The sequence below is a fragment of the Glycine soja genome, chromosome 15 (assembly GCF_004193775.1).
Source record: "Glycine soja cultivar W05 chromosome 15, ASM419377v2, whole genome shotgun sequence".
Lineage (NCBI taxonomy): Eukaryota > Viridiplantae > Streptophyta > Magnoliopsida > Fabales > Fabaceae > Glycine > Glycine soja.
Window position 1 is genome coordinate 27,839,082 of NC_041016.1, and position 21,907 is coordinate 27,860,988.

At 39.3% G+C, this 21,907-nt stretch overlaps 1 protein-coding gene across 1 annotated transcript; it reads left to right on the forward strand.

The window, feature by feature from the left end:
• The first annotated feature begins 5,524 nt into the window (after positions 1-5,524).
• LOC114386032 lies at positions 5,525-5,860 on the forward strand. Its single transcript, XM_028346044.1, has one exon. The coding sequence runs from the start codon at positions 5,525-5,527 to the stop codon at positions 5,858-5,860; it is 336 nt and encodes a 111-aa protein (XP_028201845.1).
• Positions 5,861-21,907: the final 16,047 nt, after the last annotated feature.

The window sequence follows — 21,907 nt, forward strand, 5'->3', positions numbered from 1 at the left end:
GCTTCCTCCAGTTTCTTTTTGGTCTTCTCAGCCATTAGCTTTTGTTCTAAATATTCATAACCCCCACGAGACAACACGTGGGGGGCAGTGTTTTGCTTCTGGATGGCTTGTGCCTTTTTTCGCACATCCTAAAAAAATCAAACATTAATGGTACAAATTACTACAATGAATTATAACAACTGAATATTTTGTGGAAAACAACTAAAATGACAAAGTACATACCTCCCAAGAAAGTTGTTAATGTCGTATTTTTCACAGATAGTTGTTGGAACAAGTGGCCTCGGAATAATTAAGAAGGGGGGCGGGGTTGAATTAATTATGAACGTGTCTTGACTAATTAAAAATTATCCTTCTTAATGTTACTAGATTCCATTGGGCTTTACTACTAAGTTATGAGAAAGTAAAGAACAAAAACAATAACTTAGACAAAAGTAAAGCGGAAATAAAAAATGCACAGCAAAAAAGTAAAGAGCGTAGGGAAGAAGAAAGCAAACACAAGTTTTATACTGGTTCGGCAACGACTCGTGCCTACATCCAGTCCTCAAGCAACCTCTTGAGATTTCCTTTCCTTGTAAAAATCCTTTACAAGAAAAGAGCCACAAAAGATGTACCCTCCCTTGTTCTCTTTGAACAACCAAGTAGATGTACCCTCTACTTGAAGCGAACCACAAAGGATGTACCCTCCCTTGTATTCACTATTATAACCAAGAAGCTACCCGCTTCATACACAGAATTCTCAGACGGTTAGTTCTTTAAATTCAGTATTTGGGCAAAGAGTTCTTAGACGGTTAGTTCTTTGAATTCTTTGTTTGGGGAATCAAAAGAATTCTCAGACGGTTAGTTCTTTGAATTCTTTTGGCAAGAGAGAGAAGGAATGAAGGAGAAGAAAATAGAATAAGCACAAGTTTTTGCCCAATGAACTTTTCTTGACAAAGCAAGTATTGAACAAAAACTCTTAGAAAGATGTTGAGGATAATTGAATGAATTCCTCTCTTTAAAATTCGTGTCATGGTCACATATTTATAGCCATTTGATGGCTCTTGAAAAGCCAAGTTAAAATTTATGACTCTTGGAAATTTCTTCAAAACTAGTCACTTTAAAATTTGTGACTCTCTTGAAAACAAGTCACTTTAAAAGTTGTGACTCTTTTGAAAACTAGTCACTTTAAAAGTTGTGACTCTTGAAAAAATCTTCAAAAACTAGTCACTTTAAAAATTGTGACTTTTGGCAATTTATTTTTCAAAATCAGTCACTGGTAATCGATTACCATTATAGTGTAATCGATTACACATCAATAGATGTGACTCTTCATGTTTAAATTTGAAAACCAACATTTAGAAACACTGGTAATCAATTACAAATGTTGTGTAATCGATTACACAAGTTTGAAAATGTTTTATCACAAGTTGTGACTTTTGAAATTTGAAATCCAATGTTTAAAAACATTGGTAATTGATTACATGCCCATGGTAATCAATTACGACTCTGTAAAATAGTTATAAAACTGTCTGGGCTTCTGGTAATCAATTACTGCCTTCTGGTAATCGATTACCAGAGAGTAAAAGCTCTGGTAAAAGATTTTTCTTTGAAAAATTCTTTTGGACAACTTATGCTATTCTATCTTTTCTTTTGAAAAAATATTTTTATACTTATCTTGATGCTTTTCTTGAAGTTCTTACATATCTTGAGTCTTCTCTTGAATCTTCACTTGAATCTTGATTCTTGATTGAGTGACTCTTTGATTCTTAAAACTTGTTTGACTCTTGATTCTTGACTTGAGTCTTTGGCATCATCAAAATAAACTTGGAAAGCTTTTCTTCCACAACAGTGTCGTCCACACCGTCCTGGTCGACTGCAACGGCCCATTTCCTAGTCAAGTCCGATTTAAACTGCCGCCACCTCTCACCAACAGTTTGAAGAATTTTCTTCTTTGTCCTACTATCAGAAGCTTCAGGGATTTCAAATTCCGCCTGAAAATAAAAAATTAGGTTTTATTGTTAGTCAATTATAAATTTTGGCTAATAAAGAAAATCAGATAAGCAAATTAAAATACTTGAATATCCTCCCAAATCAAATCCTTCTGAGCAGTAGGGACTTCCTTCCAGGTCTCGTATGTGACGTCGACCTTATCACGAGCGAAAACCTCCAAATATGTTCTTAATTTCTTCTTGTGGGGACCGTCGGCCTTGCCGGTTGCAAGATCGACGTTGACCACTGGTCTCTCTGCCCCAGGTGGTCTAGTGGCCATGGATCGTAGCTGTGTCACTTTGTGTGTCCGCTTCTGGTTGGACGGAGACACTGATGCTACTGCAAGAGGAGGAGAAGGATAAGGAGGAGGAGGTGAGGCAGGTGGAGTAGCCATGGTCCTGTAAAGAGAAAAACTTGATTTAGTTAACATTATCAAAAACCACAGTATGAGTTATGTAAATCAATTTACCGAAATCAAATACATAATTAGAAATTATATTAGACGATGTTAATTAATTCTCCTTCATCATGATCATTACGATTAGCATGAACGTCGTCAGCTTCTTCTTCTCCGACGACGTTAGGAGTGATTTGTGTGGACAAAGGACTAACATAAGTGTCCATGTATGAATCATCATCTTCTACATTAACACCAATTGTTTTTCCGTGTAGAACCACACACCACCTTTCATCACAAGGGTCTTGCACATAAAAAACTTGTTTAGCTTGTTCTGCCATGATGAAAGGGTCATTGTGGTAACCTAGTTTCTTTAGGTCTGACAACGTAAATCCTACATCATCCATCCACACACCGGTGTTGCTGTCAACCCATTTACATTTGAAAACACAAACAGTAAATTTGACATAGTTAAGCTCCCAAATTTCATCAATGAACCCAAAGTAAGGGATGGAAGCTGCATAGGAATTTTCATCATGCACACTTGTGAAGTGTTATGATTCAACCCTTAGGGTGACCTTGCTGTTTTGCATTGTACTTTTGTTGTCTTGTGCTTTTGTGTAAAAGGAATACTTGTTTATGTCGTATCCTTGCCAGGTTATCACATTTCTTTTAGGCCCATCTGCTAGCTTTCTTAATGTTTCTGAGGCACTTTCATCAACAAAGATTGTATCTTTAAACCAATCACAGAAAGTTTTGTTATGCTTTTTTAACACCCAGTTCTTTGACATTTTTTGATTATTTTGATTGACTAAAACTTCATGCTGAAGTATGTATGGCAAAACTTCATTATTGTTGTTCAACATATACAAGTGAGCTTGTAACAAATCTTCTACACTTGGAGTGATGACATGCAGTCCTCTTGAACCCTTACTAGCCACTTTGTTGTCATGCCGAGACTCAAGAAGGCCAACAGGTTTAGCCTTTTCAATGTAGTCTGAACAAAATTCAATGGCTTCTTCTGCAATGTACCTTTCAACAATAGATGCTTTCGGAAGATGTAGATTCTTAGTATACCCTTTTAAGATCTTCATGTATCGCTCAACCAAGTACATCCAGCGCAGATAAATAGGACCACAACATTTGATTTCTCTAACAAGGTGAACAATTAAGTGAACCATGATGTCAAAGAAGGCAGGAGGAAAATACATCTCCAACTGGCACAATATAATTGCTGCCTCATTTTGCAGGTCATCAAACTTGACAGGATCAAGGACTTTGCTACATATGGCATTGAAGAAAAAGCACAGGCGAGTATGGCTAACCTTACTTTGTTAGGCAAAAGTCTCGTATGGCCACGACTAACAATTGTTGCATCAACACGTGACAATCGTGAGACTTTAACCCTACTAGTTTAAGCTCCTTCAACTGCACAAGGCTTTTAATATTTGAAGAGTATCCTTGTGGGACCTTGACCTGATGAAGACACTGACAAAAACTTATCTTCTCCTTTCTAGACAAAGTATAACAAGCTGGAGGCAAGTATATTTTTTCCCATCAGACCTTGGATGCAACTACGATCATATACCCATGTCAGCTAGATCTTGATGGGTATTCAGACCATCTTTCATCTTCCCTTGAATGTTAAGGAGCATCCCAATGCCATTGTCACATACATTTTTCACCACATCCATAACATCGAGACAATGTCTAACATCTAGATTAGACCGATACGGAAGATCAAAGAAAATGGACCTCTTCTTCCATATGCAAGTCTTACTTTTATCCTTCTTTTGGGTCTTTCCAAATACAGTATTTAGGTGTTTAACCCGTTGGAAAACCTGCTCACCAGTCAATGGTATTGGCGTAGTTTCATGCTCTTGACTTCCATTAAAAGCTTTTTTCAATCGTCTATAAGGGTGATGAGGTTTTAGAAAACGGCGATGCCTGGTGTACACTATTTTTCTACCATGTTTCAGTTGTATGAAGCTTGTGTCTTCTTCACATATGGGGCATGCATGATGACCCTTGACACTATAACCGCTCAGATTCCCATACGTTGGAAAGTCATTAATGGTACAGAAAAGCATTGCACACATTTCAAAAGTCTCCTTGTGAAATCCATCAAACACTAAAACCCCCTCGTCCCATAACTTTCTCAGGTCTTCAATCAACGGACTTAGATAAACATCAATGTCATTTCTTGGTTGTCTTGGGCCCGATATCATCATAGACAACATCATGTATTTTTGCTTCATGCACAACCAAGTAGGCAAATTGTAAATTACTAGTAGAACTGGCCATGAACTGTGTTGAGTTCTTAAACTGCCATATGGATTCATTCCATCACTGGCTAGTCCAACCCTAAGATTTCTTGCCTCTTTGCCAAAATCCGGATACAAACCATCAATCTTCTTCCACTGGGAGCAATCAGCTGGATAACGGACCATTCCATCAGAGTTTCTCCCATTTGCATGCCAGGTAAGGTCTTTTGCATCGTCTTCATTAGCAAAAAGACGCTTAAACCTTGGAATGATGGGAAGATACCACAACACATTCACTAGAGGGCCCTTCTTTGAGTTTTCATCAGAACTGCACTGCTCATCATCCTTCACCTTGTACCGTGACACCCCACACCTAGGGCATTTAGACATTTCTTCAAATTCATGTTTGTATAGTATGCAATCATTAGGGCAAGCATGAATCTTCTGATACTCCATACCCATCAGACACAATATCTTCTTGGCCTGATAGTAGCTTTTAGGCAACGTGTTTTCCTCTGGAAACAGATCGTGCACTACTTCAAGCAGTGACGTAAAGCTTTTGTCACTCCACCCATATCTGGCCTTGACATTAACCAGACTTAACATTGCCGACAACAGCGTTAAGGAATTCTTGCACCCCGGATACAAAGGCTTCTTTGAGTTATTCTGCAATCCTGGATACACAGGGGCATAGGCTTGCTGAAAAGACTCTTGTCCAAGGTCACGAATCATATCATCCGCAAACTAATGGTTAAGAAGAAGTCTCCAACAGGGAATTGAAGAAAATTTTGGGGGAAACTGTAGCATCAAGCAGGAAAGACTGGGCAAGTAAATTGGATGACACATTATGGGCCTATAGAACTTTAAAACTCCTATTGGCTTATCTCCATTTCAAATGGTTTACGACAAATCTTGTCATTTACCAGTAGAATTGGAGCATAAAGCATATTGGGCTTTGAAGTTTTTGAATTTTGATGAGACTGCATCAGGGGAACAAAGGAAAACACAGTTGTTGGTGTTGGAGGAAATGAGATGGAATGCTTATGAGTCTTCCAGATTGTACAAAGATAAAATAAAGGCCTACCATGATAAGAAGATGCTCAAGAAGGAATTCAGACCAGGACAACAAGTATTGATGTTTAACTCCATATTGAAGTTATTTACGGGAAAACTCAAATCTAAATGGTCAGGACCTTCACTATCAAAGAGGTCAGGTCATATGGAGCTGTAGAATTGGTTGATCCTCATTCATCAACTCCAGACAAATCATGGGTAGTTAATGGTCAAATATTGAATTTGTACCATGGTGGAAGCATTAATAGGTAAACACCATTATTCACTTGCAGAACCCATGAAGGAGCTATGCGTCAAGCTAATGACGTTAAAAGAGCGCTTACTGGGAGGCAACCCAGCCCTTTTTAATTCTATTTTTCTTGCATTTAGTTAAGTTTGATTGCTTGTGATTGTTTGAATTCAGCATGTTTAGTATTGGAAAAGGGGTTAAAAAGCTTTTGTGAAGTTGCGGACAGAAAAATAACTTGAAAAAAAATTTTGTTGTCCACTCGCTAAGCGCACTCCTCGTGCTAAGCGCCATCTTCTTCACGAGCTAAGCGAGCTATTGTTCACGCTAAACGTATTGACCCCTGATCATTGGCCGCATGGTCCCGCAAAGGGCGTGACCTGTGCGCTAAGCCCAATAAACTCTATCCATTTAATTTTTGGAATTGTGCTAAGCGAGTCATCTCGCTAAGCGCACAAGTCTGGTCTCGTTAAGCGCGTTGGCATGCGAAGTGCTATTCTTCTCTATCTGATTAATTTCAAGAATTGGGCTAAGCGAGTGCTCTCGCTAAGCCCAATTCCTTCTCTGTTTGGAATAGCACTTAGCGAGACAGATGCGCTAAGCACGGGCCATTACTTCATTCAAGGAGCATTTTATTCGCTAAGTGTGGCCTTGGCCCGCTAAGCGAGAGTTGTAGGACCAATCAGAGCTGCAGAACTTGCCCAGCGCGTACCTTCGCGCTAAGCCCAAAATCTTCTCTGGAATTTCATAATTTTGTATTGGGCTTAGTGAGCAGATCTGCTAAGTGCATGAGCTTTAAAACTCAAACGTCATGTTGACTCGCTTAGCGAGTCCATGCGCTAAGCGAGTTATTCAAAACTGCCAGTAAATAAGGCAGCTGCCTTAGGCAGTTACCATTTTACATCCTCTGAGCATTTTCTCCCATTCATTACATTTACCCTTTGCACAGTGCTTCAATCTCCCTGCATTGCCTACATTTTTGCTCCCTCTTTGCACTCAAATTCAACAACACAAGTAAACTTCTTAACTTTGTTCATTTTATTTCCAAATTTCAAACTTTAGGCTAGTTAACTTAGTAGTGTTAGGTTGAATTTCTGTTAATACTTAGTTCTGTTAGGTTAGTTGTTCGTTAGACTAGAATTAGGGTTTTATTATGGATACAATGTGCTTGTTTTGATTAGGGTTAGACGGCCAAATAAGGGCCTAAGTGGAGGGGTGAGAAGCCCCTGCTTTTTCTGGAAATTGTGATGAGTGCGCTAAGCGCCTTGCTGCACTAAGCAAGTTCATTGTTTCTGTTAAACATCTGGATTTCCAGATGAACTCGCTAAGCGCGGCCCTATCCCACTAAGTGCGTTCATCTTCTCTGATTGAAAGTTCAATTGCTTATGAACTCGCTAAGGGCGTTTGTGCGCTAAGCAAGTAATGTGTTCTCAGACACTTAGAAATTTTTGTGTTTTGTTGTGAGCTAAGCGTGCCCTGTCACGCTAAGTGCAATTATCTCTCTATTTTTCTATTTGTTGGAATTGGGCTTCGCGAGCTTGCTCGCTAAGCCAGTGTTGTTAAGTAGAATAGTCGCGCTAAGCGCAAATCCTTATTTGTTTTGAAAATTTGTGGAATTGGGCTTAGCGAGCCTGCTCGCTGTTAGTCGGTGAAAACGACTAACTTTTGTGTATAAAATTTGTGTGAATTGTATCAAACTCTCCCAATGTATGGTTATTTTGTAGTGTTACAAGTATTTTCTGTTAAGTATAGGTAATAAATACTTAGTATTTTCATTTTGTGTGTTTAATAATCATTTTCTCTCAATTTCAGGTTAATTAGGAAAGCTTTGGAAAGTGTTCTTTTCACCTTCTCGCTAAGCCAATCAGCTGGCTTAGCGAGTGTCCGCTAAGTGCAACACTTCTATCCTAAGCGCGAGGAAGAATCCAGAAGAAGATGAGTTGTACAGGTTCGCTAAGCGCACCACTTCATCTCACTAAATGCACCACTTTAGTTCATCCGCTAAGCGAGAAAGGCGCGCTAAGCCGAAAATCACTAACGTGCGCTAAGCGGTTCATAAGTGCGCTAAGCGCACGAGCACGAAAATGCCATCTTTTTAAGCCTGAAATCAAATTTTGTGAAGGGAGTTTGGACTAGGATTCAGAGCTTTGCATGTCTAGGGTTTCTAGAGAGAGAAAGGTCCAAGTTCCAGAGAGTTTTGAGAGATTTTGATGTGTGAAGATCTGCAGAGACCAGAGCTTGAAACAAGAGCTGGTTTGAGAGCTTGAGATGAGTTTGTGAGTGATTGTGAGATCCTAGAGGTGAAGGAGACATCCTCACCACTAATAGTTTTGCAATCTTTCATCTTGTTCTTCTCTTTGTTGTTAAGAAGGCTTCCTGGTATGGAAAGCTAAACCCTCTATTGGATCTTCCCTGTAGGTACCTGATGTAAATATATTTCTATCTATTTAATGATGTTTTGTGTGTTCTCTGTGCTATCTGCTTTTCATTCCAGTATGCCTTTACCTTGTATTATACCAGTAGCTTTGAATTCAAGTAAGCTATTCATTAATAACAACTTGCAGGAGGTCCAATCTTTGAATTTCATCTCATGCCATAAAGTCAGAAATGTATAAATAGAATCAAAAGGACTTTCTCAGGTTTGTAGTGAGGCTTGGCTACAAAAATTCATTGGTTTTTCTAGGATTCAAAGGCTTAAATTCTAAGAGAGCACAAATCCTTGACTTATCCCAATGGTCTTGTATTATACCAGTAGCTTTCTCACTATCTTTTCCTCTCAAGTTGCTTTTGACCTTATTGTAACAACACAATTTATTCTTTTCTTTCTCTTTTTTTTAACATACAACTTATTTGTTGTGTGTGCTGATACTTAACCTTTTTCTTTTCATTCGAATTGACTTCCCTCCCCCAAATTTAGAGTAAATTATCTTGAAACATATGCTCTCCTAAAATCTAAGCAAGGTATCAGGAGATATTTATTTAAGTTCAGGGTTCAAATTTTTGACAATATCATTCAGGTCAAAAAGGGAGCAAAGGATGCAAATATCATTTAAGGTAAGCTGTTTGGTCAAAAGAGCTTGTGTATGTACAATCATGGCCTTCATCATGTCCTCATTTATACATTTCATTCTAAAATTCATAGATTCATGCAAAGATTATCACTCACAGCTAGTCATTCACTCACAGTTTAAGGTCACACTCTCACCGGTTTTGCTTCAAGCTTTTATTTCACAATCAATCTGTCTACTGACTAACAATTCTAATTGCAGGTTCACATTCTTGTTCTTTCTTTGTCTAACATACACACTTGCTCAAACTCATAAAAGGAAACACAAACTCCATCATAATCATGCACTTAATTCAAAATGAAAACATACATCCATTTTTCACAGAAAGATAAAAGTGTTTCACGGTCATGTCATCAAAAATAAGTTAAACTATTCCGGATGCTTCAGGATGAGCAACTACACTACTCATGCACAAAACTAATAAAAAGTAAATAATGTACTAACACCATAAATATACTAATAAATCAAAAAGCGCAAAAAGAAGCATAAACTTTTCAGAAATATCCACATTCTTGTCAAGATGAACCACAACTTTCTCAATTGTCCATCCAGTCAGAAAAGTCCGAACCATCCTCTAGGTAGTAGGCTGGTGAGTCAGGAGGAGCAGCAGCTTCAGCATCTGAGTCATCAGGAATGAGTATCAAAGGTGGTGCCGGTGGAGCTGGCGGAGGAGATAGTATCTCAACCTCCGGAGAAGCAGGTAGGTCTACTACTGGAGGTTGCGACTCAGCTGGTGTAGGCTTTGTCCTTGTTGGTATAGGACTAGGAGGAACAACCTCGAGGGCTGTTGTGAGCTAACTACTGCTGGTTGTATACAATCATCAGCTGCCCCCTGAATAAGCTCTGCAACATAGGAATTATGGGTGGTGCTTGTTGGGCATCTGGTTCCATGGTTGCTGTCAGAGGAGATGGGTTGAATGATGAAGGGATGTCTTCAACTCTTGCTCTCTTTCTTGAGGCAATCTATAAGAAAAGAATGTGAACATTTACAAAAATCAAGTCAACAGAAAGATAAAGGCCACTTAGCGAAATAGCAGTCGCTTAGCGGCCCTCGCAAAAAAATATATATTGCTTGGCAAAGCAAAAGTCGCTTAGCGAGTTTTCAAGAAAGCTTATACTCGCTTAGTGACCTATAGAGCCCGCTAAGCCTAAGACCAACCGCAATGATATGCGCTTAGCTCTCCCTGAGCCGCGCTTAGTGGTATTACATAGTAAAATTTTCACAAATTTTACTAAGTTAAGGGAGCTCAGCGAACTGGGTCGCTCAGCTCAGTAACTGCCGCAAAGAATTTTGCTTGGCGCAGGGATATTGGTTTAGTGTGCAGCTATTAGAACAATATAAAAATTTTCTACGTTACCTGGGCTTAGCGAATCACCCTCACTTAGCCACAAGTACATATCAAGAGGATGAATATTCATCCTCTACATGTTAGATCGCTTAGCGCAATGAACACGCTCAGCGAATTCTTTTGAAGAATACAACTACTATTGGTACACTCGCTCAGCGCGACATGTGCGCTTAGCGAGTTCTTTTGAGACATTCAATGAGCATTGATAATCTCACTCAGTGCAGCAGGTGCGCTCAGCGAGTTCGTTGCATTTTCCAGAAAGACAGCAGGAAAAAACAGTGCATTTTCCTCTAAAATAGGGGCCTCTTACAGGAAAATCACACATGCAAAGTTCCCAACACATTTTACAACAGACAACCTATACATAAACCTAAACTTTAACTACTTCTAAACATACTACAATCCTATAATTTCTAAAGCAAATATTAAAGGTCGTCTAACCTAAGGTTGAGCAAAAGGATCATATGGAACTTACTTGAATAGTTGATGCAGTAGACCAAATGCAAATGTTGGATTAGACGAGGGAAGGAGAAATAGATAATAGTGTTTATGCAGAAAAAATTCTCCACCTGTCCCTTACACTCACACTTGTCATAGTACTGAAGCTACACTTAACCAAGTGATTTTTGACGCTCCCGCTTAGCAAAGCATTCGCTCAGCGGGAGAGTCGTTTGGTTTCTCAAGGCCAGCCGCTTAGCGGAGCTCTCTCTTAGCCAAGCTCTCTCTTTTTTTTAGATACTTAGCTTAGCGCACGAATTCTACCGCTTAGCGAGATCTACAGATTAGAAAATCTGCAACTCTCGCTAAGCCAAGCTCTGGGCCCGCTTAGCTGAAATCATGTATCTTAAGTACAGATGAGCACGCGCTTAGCTGAGAGGTACTTGCTTAGCGCTCATATTGCTGCAAAGAATCTCGCTTAGCTGCCAAGACTGGCGCTTAGGGTCATGGACCTCAATTAAGGCCATAAGGAATTACGCTTGGCGACAATAGATCCCGCTTAGCCGCGGATAAGTTGTCGCTTAGCGATCAGGCTGAAGCTTTGTTGAATTCAACTCGAATTGATTTTGGCTTAGCTTGACCTTGGCCAGCTTAGCAGAAATAATCAGCCTCAGATGCCAGGGTTGTGTGCTAAGCACTTGAAACTCATGGCTTAGCGCATGAACGATTATGCGCTTAGCGAGAAACAGGCGCTTAGCGAAAGGACTAATTTTCAAAAAGATTTTCTTAGTTTTAAACTTAGTCCTTTCCCAAGAAATTGAAATCCTTAATTTTACCATTCAAAGAGAGGTTGATATGCTCCAAAGTTTAGATTATACAGCAAGTTTCCAATGATCAAATGCATGAAAAACCAAAAATAACACAAATTGAAACTAGGTTGCCTCCCAGGGAGTGCTTCTTTAACATCATTAGCTTGACGCTTTTACCTCACTGGGCGATCAAATGAATAGTGTCCTGTGTCCTGATAAATTCCTTCCCATGATACAATTTTAACCTTTGGCCATTTACAACCCATGTTCTTTTCGGATTCTGAGATTGTGGGTCATACAACTCTATTGCACCATAAGATCGAACTTTCTTGATAACAAAGGGTCCAGACCATTTGGATTTCAGCTTACCAGGAAACAATTTCAATCTTGAATTAAACAGTAGTACTTCTTGTCCCAGTTTGAATTCTCTCTTCAACAACTTCTTATCGTGATACGTCTTCACCTTTTCTTTGGAAAGTTGCGAAGATTCATAAGCTGTTAATCGCATTTCTTCTAGTTCCAACAATTGGATCTTTCTCTACTCTCTGGATGACTTCTCATCAAAGTTCAAAAATTTTAGAGCCCAATATGCCTTGTGTTCCATCTCAACTAGAAAATGACATGATTTGCTATACACCAATTGAAACAGAGACAGCCCAATTGGAGTTTTGTATGCAATTCTATAGGCCCACAATGCGTCGTCCAATTTGGATGACCAGTCTTTTCTAGTTGATGCCACTATTTTTTCTAGTATTTTCTTTAATTCTCGGTTAGAGACTTCGACTTGCCCATTTGTTTGTGGATGGTAGGGGGATGCCACTCTATGATTCACATGGTATTGTCCCAATACCTTTTGAAACTGAGTATTACAAAAGTGTGAACCACCATCACTGATCAAGATTCGACGTACCCCAAATCGAGAAAAATGTTCTTCTTGGAAAATTTCACCACAATTTTAGCATCATTCCTTGCAGTGGCCATAGCTTCCACCCATTTAGATACATAATCAACAACCACTAGAATATACTCATTCCCTGCCGATGAAGGAAAAGGGCCAGCAATCAAAAAATTCAACTTCCATAATGTTTTGTAGAGGCATCTCATTTCTTCGAGAAATCCCCCACCCCATTCTCTGACATTGGTCACACTTTAAGACATGATGATGGGCGTCTTTGAAAATTGTTGGCCAAAAAAATCCTGATTGTAAGACCTTGGCTGTTGTTTTGCTTCCGCTATAATGCCCACCACACGATGAATTGTGACAGTGCCACAATATGCCCTTGGTCTCCTCACTCGTCACAAATCTCTAAAGGAGGTTATCTACACATATTTTGAACAAGTGGGGGTCATCCCAAACATAATGTCGAGCATCATAGAAGAACCTCTTTCTCTGCTGCCAATTGAGGTCTTTAGGAATGACCCCGGCTGCCTTAAAATTAACCATGTCAGCAAACCAGGGTCTCCCTTCAATCAAAAACAAAGATTCGTCAGGGAACTTATCTCTTATTTCAGCTTCCTTTGATGTGACATCCTCATTCACCAATCTGGATAGGTGATCGGCTACCACATTTTCAGATCCTTTCTTGTCCTTGATGACCAAATCAAATTCTTGAAGCAGCATTATCCATCTGATCAATCGAGGCTTAGAGTCAGCTTTGCACAACAAATATTTGGTTGCAGCATGATTAGTGTAGATCACTATCTTTGATCCTACCAGATAAGACTGAAATTTCTCAAGTGCAAACACAATTGCCAACAATTCCTTCTCAGTGGTGCATAATTAATATGTGCATCATTCAATAGTTTGCTAGCATAGTAGATGGTATGAAATATTCTTCCTTTCCTCTACCCGAGCACAACACCTACTGCGTAATCACATGCATCACACATTAATTCAAATTCTTGTCCCCAGTCTGGTGATGTGATCATAGGAGCAGAAACCAATTTAGCTTTGAGAGTGTTAAAGGCTTCTAGACATTAGTCATTAAATACAAACACAGTCTCCTTGTTCAACAGGTTGCTGAGAGGTTTAGCAATTTTGGAGAAGTCTTTAATGAATCGTCGATAAAATCCTACATGACCCAGAAAACTGCGGATGCCTTTCACATTGATTGGAGGTGGAAGTTTATCGATAACATCTAATTTCGCTTTATCCACCTCAATTCCTTTTTTCAAAATCTTGTGTCCCAGCACGATGCCCTCTTGAACCATAAAATGACATTTCTCCCAGTTAAGTACCAGGTTGGACTCTTCACACCGCTGTAACACCTTCTCTAGATTTGCTAAACAATTCTCAAAAGATGCACCAAAGACAGAAAAATCATCCACAAAGACTTCAATGCATTACTCTACCATGTCAGCAAAGATAGCCATCATACATCTTTGGAAAGTAGCAGGGGCATTACATGAACCGAATGGCATGCGGCGATAAGCAAAGACACCGAAGGGACATGTGAAAGCTATCTTTTCTTGGTCTTGGGGATCTACTGCAATCTGATTATAACCCGAGTATCCATCCAAAAAATAGTAGAAAGATTGCCCTGCAAGTCTCTCGAGCATTTGATCCATGAAGGGAAGCGGGTAGTGATCTTTTCTTGTGGCTTCATTAAGCTTTCTATAATCAATGCACATTCACCATCCTGTGATTGTTCTGGTAGGAATTAGTTCATTTCGATCATTCTTTACTATTGTCATTCCTCCTTTTTTTGGAACAACTTGAACAGGACTAACCCATGAGTTGTCTGAAGTTGGATAAATGAGGCCCACCTCTAGTAATTTGAGCACCTCTTTTCTTACCTCTTCTTTCATTATAGGATTCAACCTTCTCTGAGGCTATCGCACCGGCTTACAATTGGTTTCCAAATTGATTTTGTGCATACAATATGATGGACTGATTCCCTTCAGATCTGAAATGTGCCAACCAATAGCCGCTTTACGATGTTTTAGAATTTGCACCAGTTGGTCCTCTTATTCCTTCTTCAAAGAGTTACTAATTATGACCAGTTTAGTCTCGTCATCTTCCAAGAATACATACTTTAGATGTGCTGGAAGGGTTTTTAATTCTGCTTTGGGCTTTTTGATGGTCTCATTTTCTCCAATTCTTCAAAACCCACATAATCGACGCAATTGTCTTTCGGATCATCACACTCTTCATTATTGACTAAGCTGTCTATCTCATCACCCAATTCTTTTTCCAAAGGAAACTATTGTATCATGGTTGAAGCTGATAATACTATTTCCTGTTCCACCTCTTCCTCCTCAGAACAAGCATCACCCATATTTGAGTGTTTCATAACCTCAAAGAGGTCAAAAGAGACTTTTTGATCCTCCACACTGAGTTCCAATCCACCTTTCTTTGTTCCTCCAACATAGCCAGCAGTGGCTGGGCAGGAATATTCTGGAGTACTGGAGACTTCAGACATTTTCTCTTCAGTGGTCATCTGATGATGGATTGAGGTAACTTTAAAAATGCTTTCGGGATGCGTGTCAATCTCTGCACGCTCTTCCTCTTGTCTGGCCGCAGTGTTAGCCTTGTCATCCACCAACTTACAAATCTGAGTTGTAGTTCTTCTAAAGGCCTATTGCATTGACTCTATTGTATCTTTGAATTGCATTAGTACATCATCCAGATTAAGAACTCCTTCTGCTTTATCGTAATAATTTGGTTGCCAGAATGACTCCCATTGATAGCCTGCAGAATGACCCTTTAGAGCTAGCATGGTATGTCATGAAGTCTGCCAAAATACTTTTAAGATCAAGGGCTCTTTCCTCTTCAAGGTATTCATACATGACCAATTCCTGTCTCCGGTCAAAGTTATTTATAGAATAAAAATAACAACTGTCTTTGTGCTGCTCTCCTCTGGCTAAATCATAGTTCATTAATGGGATTGAGATAATAATCTTCATGATATAGCAGTGAAAGAGTTGCCTTAGTGAGGAGTAACTAAATCACCTGTAGGAGAGTCTATACACGTAGAATACTAACAGACAACAGTTATCCAGTTCAATAAAAGAAGACAAATATAAATTAAAGAACAAATATTCACAAAAACAATCAAAGAATAACAAATAAAGAATAGACACCTAAAAATGAGCTGACTTCCAAAATAAAAAGAAGTTCCCCAGCAACGGCGCCAAAAACTTGTTCGCGGCCGCAAGTGTACTGGATCGCACAAGTAGTATAAAACGATAAGAACCGAGTATCGAACTCTCGGGGAAATTGTGTTATCTGGCAAGCTATTTCAGTAAATAGGTGTGTAGTATGAAAAGATGATTGTGGTTATGAACAGGTATGTAAACTATCTATGCAAAAAGAAAGAAAATCACACAAGAGAAATGTTGTCTAAAAACAAGTAGAGAACGCGTTGGTCTTCCTAATAGGTTCTTGATGCTAAAACGGATGTTCTCTATCTAACAATGCTCATGTATTCCTATGTTGTCTCCTGGACTGCTAGACCCTGATTCCTCATGATAGCCTAGCCTAATCCTGATCAAGCCTCGTCCGCAGATTCCTCTTGTAAGACTAAACTCAACCAGGACCGCATTAAGACACACATACACAACTAAGTTCTTGTACACCGATTCCTCGTGAAAGTACAACAACTTAGCCCCGTACTATCAAGTACTTTAGAATCAGACCAGTTTCCACTGTTGAATGACCCTAACAAAGCATGCATCTACGTGATCAAGGTAAAGGCATACTGGAATGAAAAGCAGATAGCACAGAGAACACACAAAACATCATTCCATAGATAAAAATATATTTACATCAAGTACCTACAGGGAAGATCCAACAGAGGATTTAGCTTTCCATGGTCTGGAAACCTCCTTTACAACACAGAGAAGAACAAGATGAAAGATTGCAAAAATACAAGTGGTGAGGATGTCTCCTTCACCACTAGGATCTCATAATCACTCACAAACTCATCTCAAGCTCTCAGATCGGCTTCCGGTTCGAACTCTCGTCTCTACAGATCTTCACACAACAAAATCTCTCAGAACACTCTGGAACTTGGACCTTTCTCTCTCTAGAACTTCCTAAACATGCAAAAGCTTCAAGCCAAGGCCAAACTCTTGTGCATGCAGAGGCTTCTCAAGAAAAATGCCAAACTCTATCAAAAAATGTGATTTCAAGCTTAAATAGGTGGATTGGTCCGTGCTCGCACGCTTATCACAAATTGGAATCGCTTAGCGTGCATAAGTGGATTTTGGCTTAGCGCACTTCTCTCGCTTAGCGGATGAGATGAAGCGGTGCGCTTGATGACTTGTAGCGGTGCGCTCAGCGAACCTGACAGCTCATCTTCTTCTGGATTCTTCCTCGTGCTTAGCCACTGAGTGTCACGCTTAGCGAATGCTTGCTAAGCCAACAGATTGGCTTAGCGAGAAGGTGAAAACAACACTTTTGCCAATTTTCCTAATTAACCTGAAATTGAGAGAAATTGATTATTAAACACACAAAAAAAAAGTATAAATTATCTATTACCTATATTTAACAGAAAGTACTTATAATATTACAAAACAACTATAAATGGGAGAAGTTTGATACAATATACACAAGTTTTATACACAAAAGTTCGTCGTTTTCATCGACTAACAATCACGTATATGCATGCTTTGTTAGGGTCATTCACCAGTGGAAACTGGTTTGACTCTAAAGTCCTTGATAGTGCAGGGCTGAGTTGTCATGCTTTCACGAGGAATCGGGGTGTGATAAATTAGTTGAGTATGTGTGTCTTAATGCGGTCCTGATTAAGTTTAGTCTTACAAGAGGAATTTATGGACAATGCTTGAACAAGATTAGGCTAAACTATCATGAGGAATCGGGGTTTAGTATCTCAGGAGACACCATAAGAACACATGAGCATTGTTAGATAGAGAATATCTTTGTAGCATCATGCACCAATTAGGAAGACCAAAGTGTTCTCTACTTGTTTTTACACATCATTTCTCTCGCATGATTTTCTTTCTTTTTGCACAGATAGTCCATACACCTGTTCATATTCACATTTACTTTTACACACCAAACACCTATTTGCTAAAATAACTTACCAAATAACACAAGTTCCCAGAGTGTTCGATACTCGGTTCTTACCGTTTTATACTGCTTGTGCGATCCAGTGCACTTGCCGGAAGCCGAACACTCGCTAAGCCAATTCTGCATAAAAAATTGGATCTGTGTTCACTCGCTAAGCGCGTGGCTATCGTGCTTAGCGCATGAATAGTTTTTCCTAAGGCACGCTAAGTGAGTCTCTTGCGCTAAGCGCCCAGACTGATTTTTAGTTTTATTTTCTGCTTTTTAATTTGAATAAATTCTTGTCTAATCTTGTGTTTTGATTCTTTTGTATTGCAGATGGCTCCCCGTAAGAGAAAAGCCATAGCTACATTGTCCCAAGCCAGTTATGACTCATCCAGATTTGTATCAAGGGATGCCTGGGACCGTTACGCAGATAACATCCTCGGCCGGAACATTCTTCAGGAGAGGAATGTGAAGCTATACATTAATGAGTTTGATGACTTCAGAAGAGAAGTCGAGTAGAGGAACTGGCACAGGGAGCTCATGACTAATTTTTCTGAAGGAAGCATCGATGTGGCAATTGTTAAAGAATTCTATGCAAATCTATATGTCCCTGAGGACAAAGAACCAAATCAAGTTAGGGTTCGAGGGCACCTAATTAAGTTCGATGCGGACTCCCTCAACACCTTCTTGAAGACTCCAGTGGTCTTGGAGCAAGGGGAGAGCTTACCTTCTTACTCTAGGTTCTGCAGGTTGAGGCCAGACCCTCAAGAGTTGGTAGCCCAACTGTGTATCCTTGGAAGGGGATTTGTTCTTAACGCCGAGGGATTGCCGTGGAAGCTCTTGAGGAAGGATCTTACAACTCTAGCGTAGACCTAGAGTGTTTCATCTTATTCTAACCTAGCCCCGACTTCACATACCTTTGATCTTAATCTTGACAAAGCTAGGTTAGTTTATGGGCTAGTAATGAAGATGGACATGAACATAGGAGCACTTATATCTGGACAGATCTCGCTCATTGCTCAGTCCAACTCCTCAAGGCTTGGATTTCCATCCCTCATCACTGCCTTGTGCAAGGCCTGAGGAGTCACCTCAGATTCTCTCACTTATGAGCCACTCAGCCTAGCCATTAATTTGGCTTATATTAAGAAGAATTGTTGGAACCTGGATGAACCTTCGGTCACTTTTCCAGGGACCCAAAAATCCAGGGATAGAAGATCTAAGGCCCCATCTTCTTCAGCTGCCCCTACTCCCCCTACATCAGCTCCATCTACTTCTGCTCTTCCTTCACCACTAGCAGCTCCTGTTCTTCTAGGTCCCTCCACTCTGAGCTCAGAGCCTTTCATGTTTATGCTATAGAGCCTGCATCAGGGCCAGCTCCTGATCATGCAGAGCTTGCAGGATGTGGTCCACCAGCAACCAGTTATGAGCGTGGAGGAGTTTCTGCAGAAGGTTGCTTGGCCAAGAGTCTAGCCTTCTCCTTTGGGATGGGGTGAGGCCTCCGCAGCCCAGGAACCTCAGCCAAACCAGGAGGATGACTCTTCTGAAGCCACTCCCACTCCACCTGAGCCATTTATTTTTGAGGATGATCCAGTGACTGCAGAGGGTACTCAACAGGCATCTCCAGCAGGCACTCTTACACTGGATCTGAATGAGCATGCCATGAACTCTGCACAGGATCATTGACAGGATCAGGATTTTTATTTCCCTGCTTTTTGAACAGTTTTAATATTATCTCGTCTTTAGTACATTTTATAATTTTGATTTTTGTTTATGTTTCAGTCTTTAAATTTCACTTTATAGTTTTTATTTTGGTTGATAGCTTGTACAAAGCTTGATTGAAAAGTGCATTTATATTATCCAGCGGTTGATACTTGATTTTGGAATTCAGCGTTGTCATTGGTTTGAATTGATCAGTTGTATGATGTGAGTGAATTGAAATGCGTAGATCATATGCCTTGAATGAGCATGCAGTCATTAGAGAGAAAGAACATGGAATTAGGATCATGACTGAAAATGTTAGTCGGTTTGTCAGGTTGAGAGAACGACTAACATTGAGTAATGATTTTTGCATGAATCTTTGAGTATGGAATGAATGCATGAAATTGAAGATGATGAAGGCCATGTTTTGATTAAAGATAGACACTTAGCTAAAAAGCTTACCTTGTGCATGATTGATTTATCCCTTGCACCCATTTTGAGCTGAAAGTATGATTGTTTGATTGAACCTTGAGCTTGTACAATTTATCTCCTTCTACCTTGTCTTAGGTTGTAGGAGAGCATCATTCTTAAAAGGAAATTTTGGTTCAAAGCAAATTTGCCCAAATTTGGGGGAATTATGGGGTGAAAGCTTGTAATGGTAAGAAAAGAGCAACACACACAGTCATCTAATAAGCAGCAAATGTGTTAAAAAAAACTGTAAGTATAAAATAAAAGTGTGTATGCTACAATTTAAGAAAAAGAAAAGCTAAGTGCGGAAAGGCAAGTAATAGAGCTGGAATAAAAAGAAAAAGGGTGATCTATGGATGAATGCTCTCTTAGAACCTAAGCTTTTGCATCCTAGAAAAACCATGAATTGATTGTAGCCCAGCCTCATTACAAGCCTAGTAAAGTCCTTCAAATTCAGTTTGTGTGTTCTTGACTGTATGATATGAGATGAAGTGCAAAGATTGAGACTTGTGTTAGTTGTTGATTGTTGAATAAGCCTAAACACTTGTGTTTGAGTGAAACAGTAGCTATGAGGCTTTGGTTAATGATCCTTCCTTGATATTTGTCACTCTTACTAGCTTATTTCAGTTGTGTTCCTTAATAATCATGTTCACATCTTTGAAATGTTGCATGTCTTGTGAGAATCTGTGATTGAAGCATTGTGTGCCATTCATTTCATGTGATTGAATTCTTTGGAGCAAACACCTTGTGAATAACCACTGTGATTTTGTCACTTGAGGACAAGTGAGCTGTTCTTTCTTTGCTTGAGGACAAGCAAAACTGTAAATTTGGGGGAGTTTATTAGTCGTCTTATACGACTAACTTTTGTATAGAAAACTTTTACAAAATGTATATATTTTCCCCAATTTATGGTTCTTTTTGTAAGATTGTATATAAATTTTGCTTTGTTTTTATCTATGCTCAGTAGAAGCCTTGTGTATGGAATTAATGTCAATTTCTCTTCAATTTCAGGCAAAAAAAAGTTATTTTGAAGAAGTGCTAAAGTTGATGTCTCGCTAAGCGAGTCCAATGCGCTTAGCGAGTGTCATCCGCTAAGCGAGGCATCAACGCGCTTAGCGGATAGAAGGAATCTGGAAGGGAATCTGTCACGCAGGCATGCGCTCAGCGAGTCATTTGTCACCTTCTAGGCTTAGTGCGAGTTTGGCACTGAGCGAAAATTCACTTACTCGCGCTAAGGGCGAGAATGGAGCTCAGCACGACATTAAGGTCAATGAGCCCTTTTTAAGCCTGGAATAGCAGAAAAGAGAGAGAGCGCAGAATAGTTGTAAGAGCTTGAAGAGTGAAATACACAGAGGCAAAGAACAAAGCAAAGAAGCCAAGTTTTGATCTTTTAGGAAGATTAGTGAGTTTTTGAGTGATTGTGAGATTCCTATAGGTGGAGGAGACATCCCCACTCCTTTGTAAACAAGCAATTTCTCTTAATTCCTCTTCTTCATTGTAAAAGGAGCTTCCTTGCTATGGAAGGCTAAATCCTCAGTTGAGGATTCTTGCTGAGTAATTGATGTAAACTCTTTCCCTATCTAATTAAGGTTGTTTTATATGTTCATTGTTTTTATTGTAGATGCAATTGCCTTTGGTGTTTTGATGATGATCATGATGATATGATGCAATTGATGCAAATGGGCTTTTCAAGATTAAATTCAAGACAATACTTCAAGATTACAAGTCACAACATCAAGATGATCACTAGTATATTAGGAAGGGAATTCCTAATTGAATTAGCAAAAGGTTTGGCCAAGTAATTTAAATTAAAAAAAAAGTGTTTTTCAAAGGATTTACTCTCTGGTAATCGATTACCAGAGGATGTAATCGATTACCAGTGGCCAAATATGTTTTATAACAGCTACTAAAATTTGAATTCGAAATTATAGACTGTGTAATCGATTACACAATTTTGGTAATCGATTACCAGCAGTTAATAAACGTTTTAATTCAAATTTTAAAAGCTGTAATCGATTACACAATTTCTGTAATCGATTACCAGACAAGATTTTCAGAAAATATTTCTAAGAGTCACAACTTTTCAAAGGTTTTATTCATGACCACCAATGGTCTATATATATGTGACTTAT

Excerpts from the sequence above, each read along its gene's own strand:
- LOC114386032 (XM_028346044.1), top strand. The coding sequence starts at position 5,525 with ATGGTTTACGACAAATCTTGTCATTTACCAGTAGAATTGGAGCATAAA.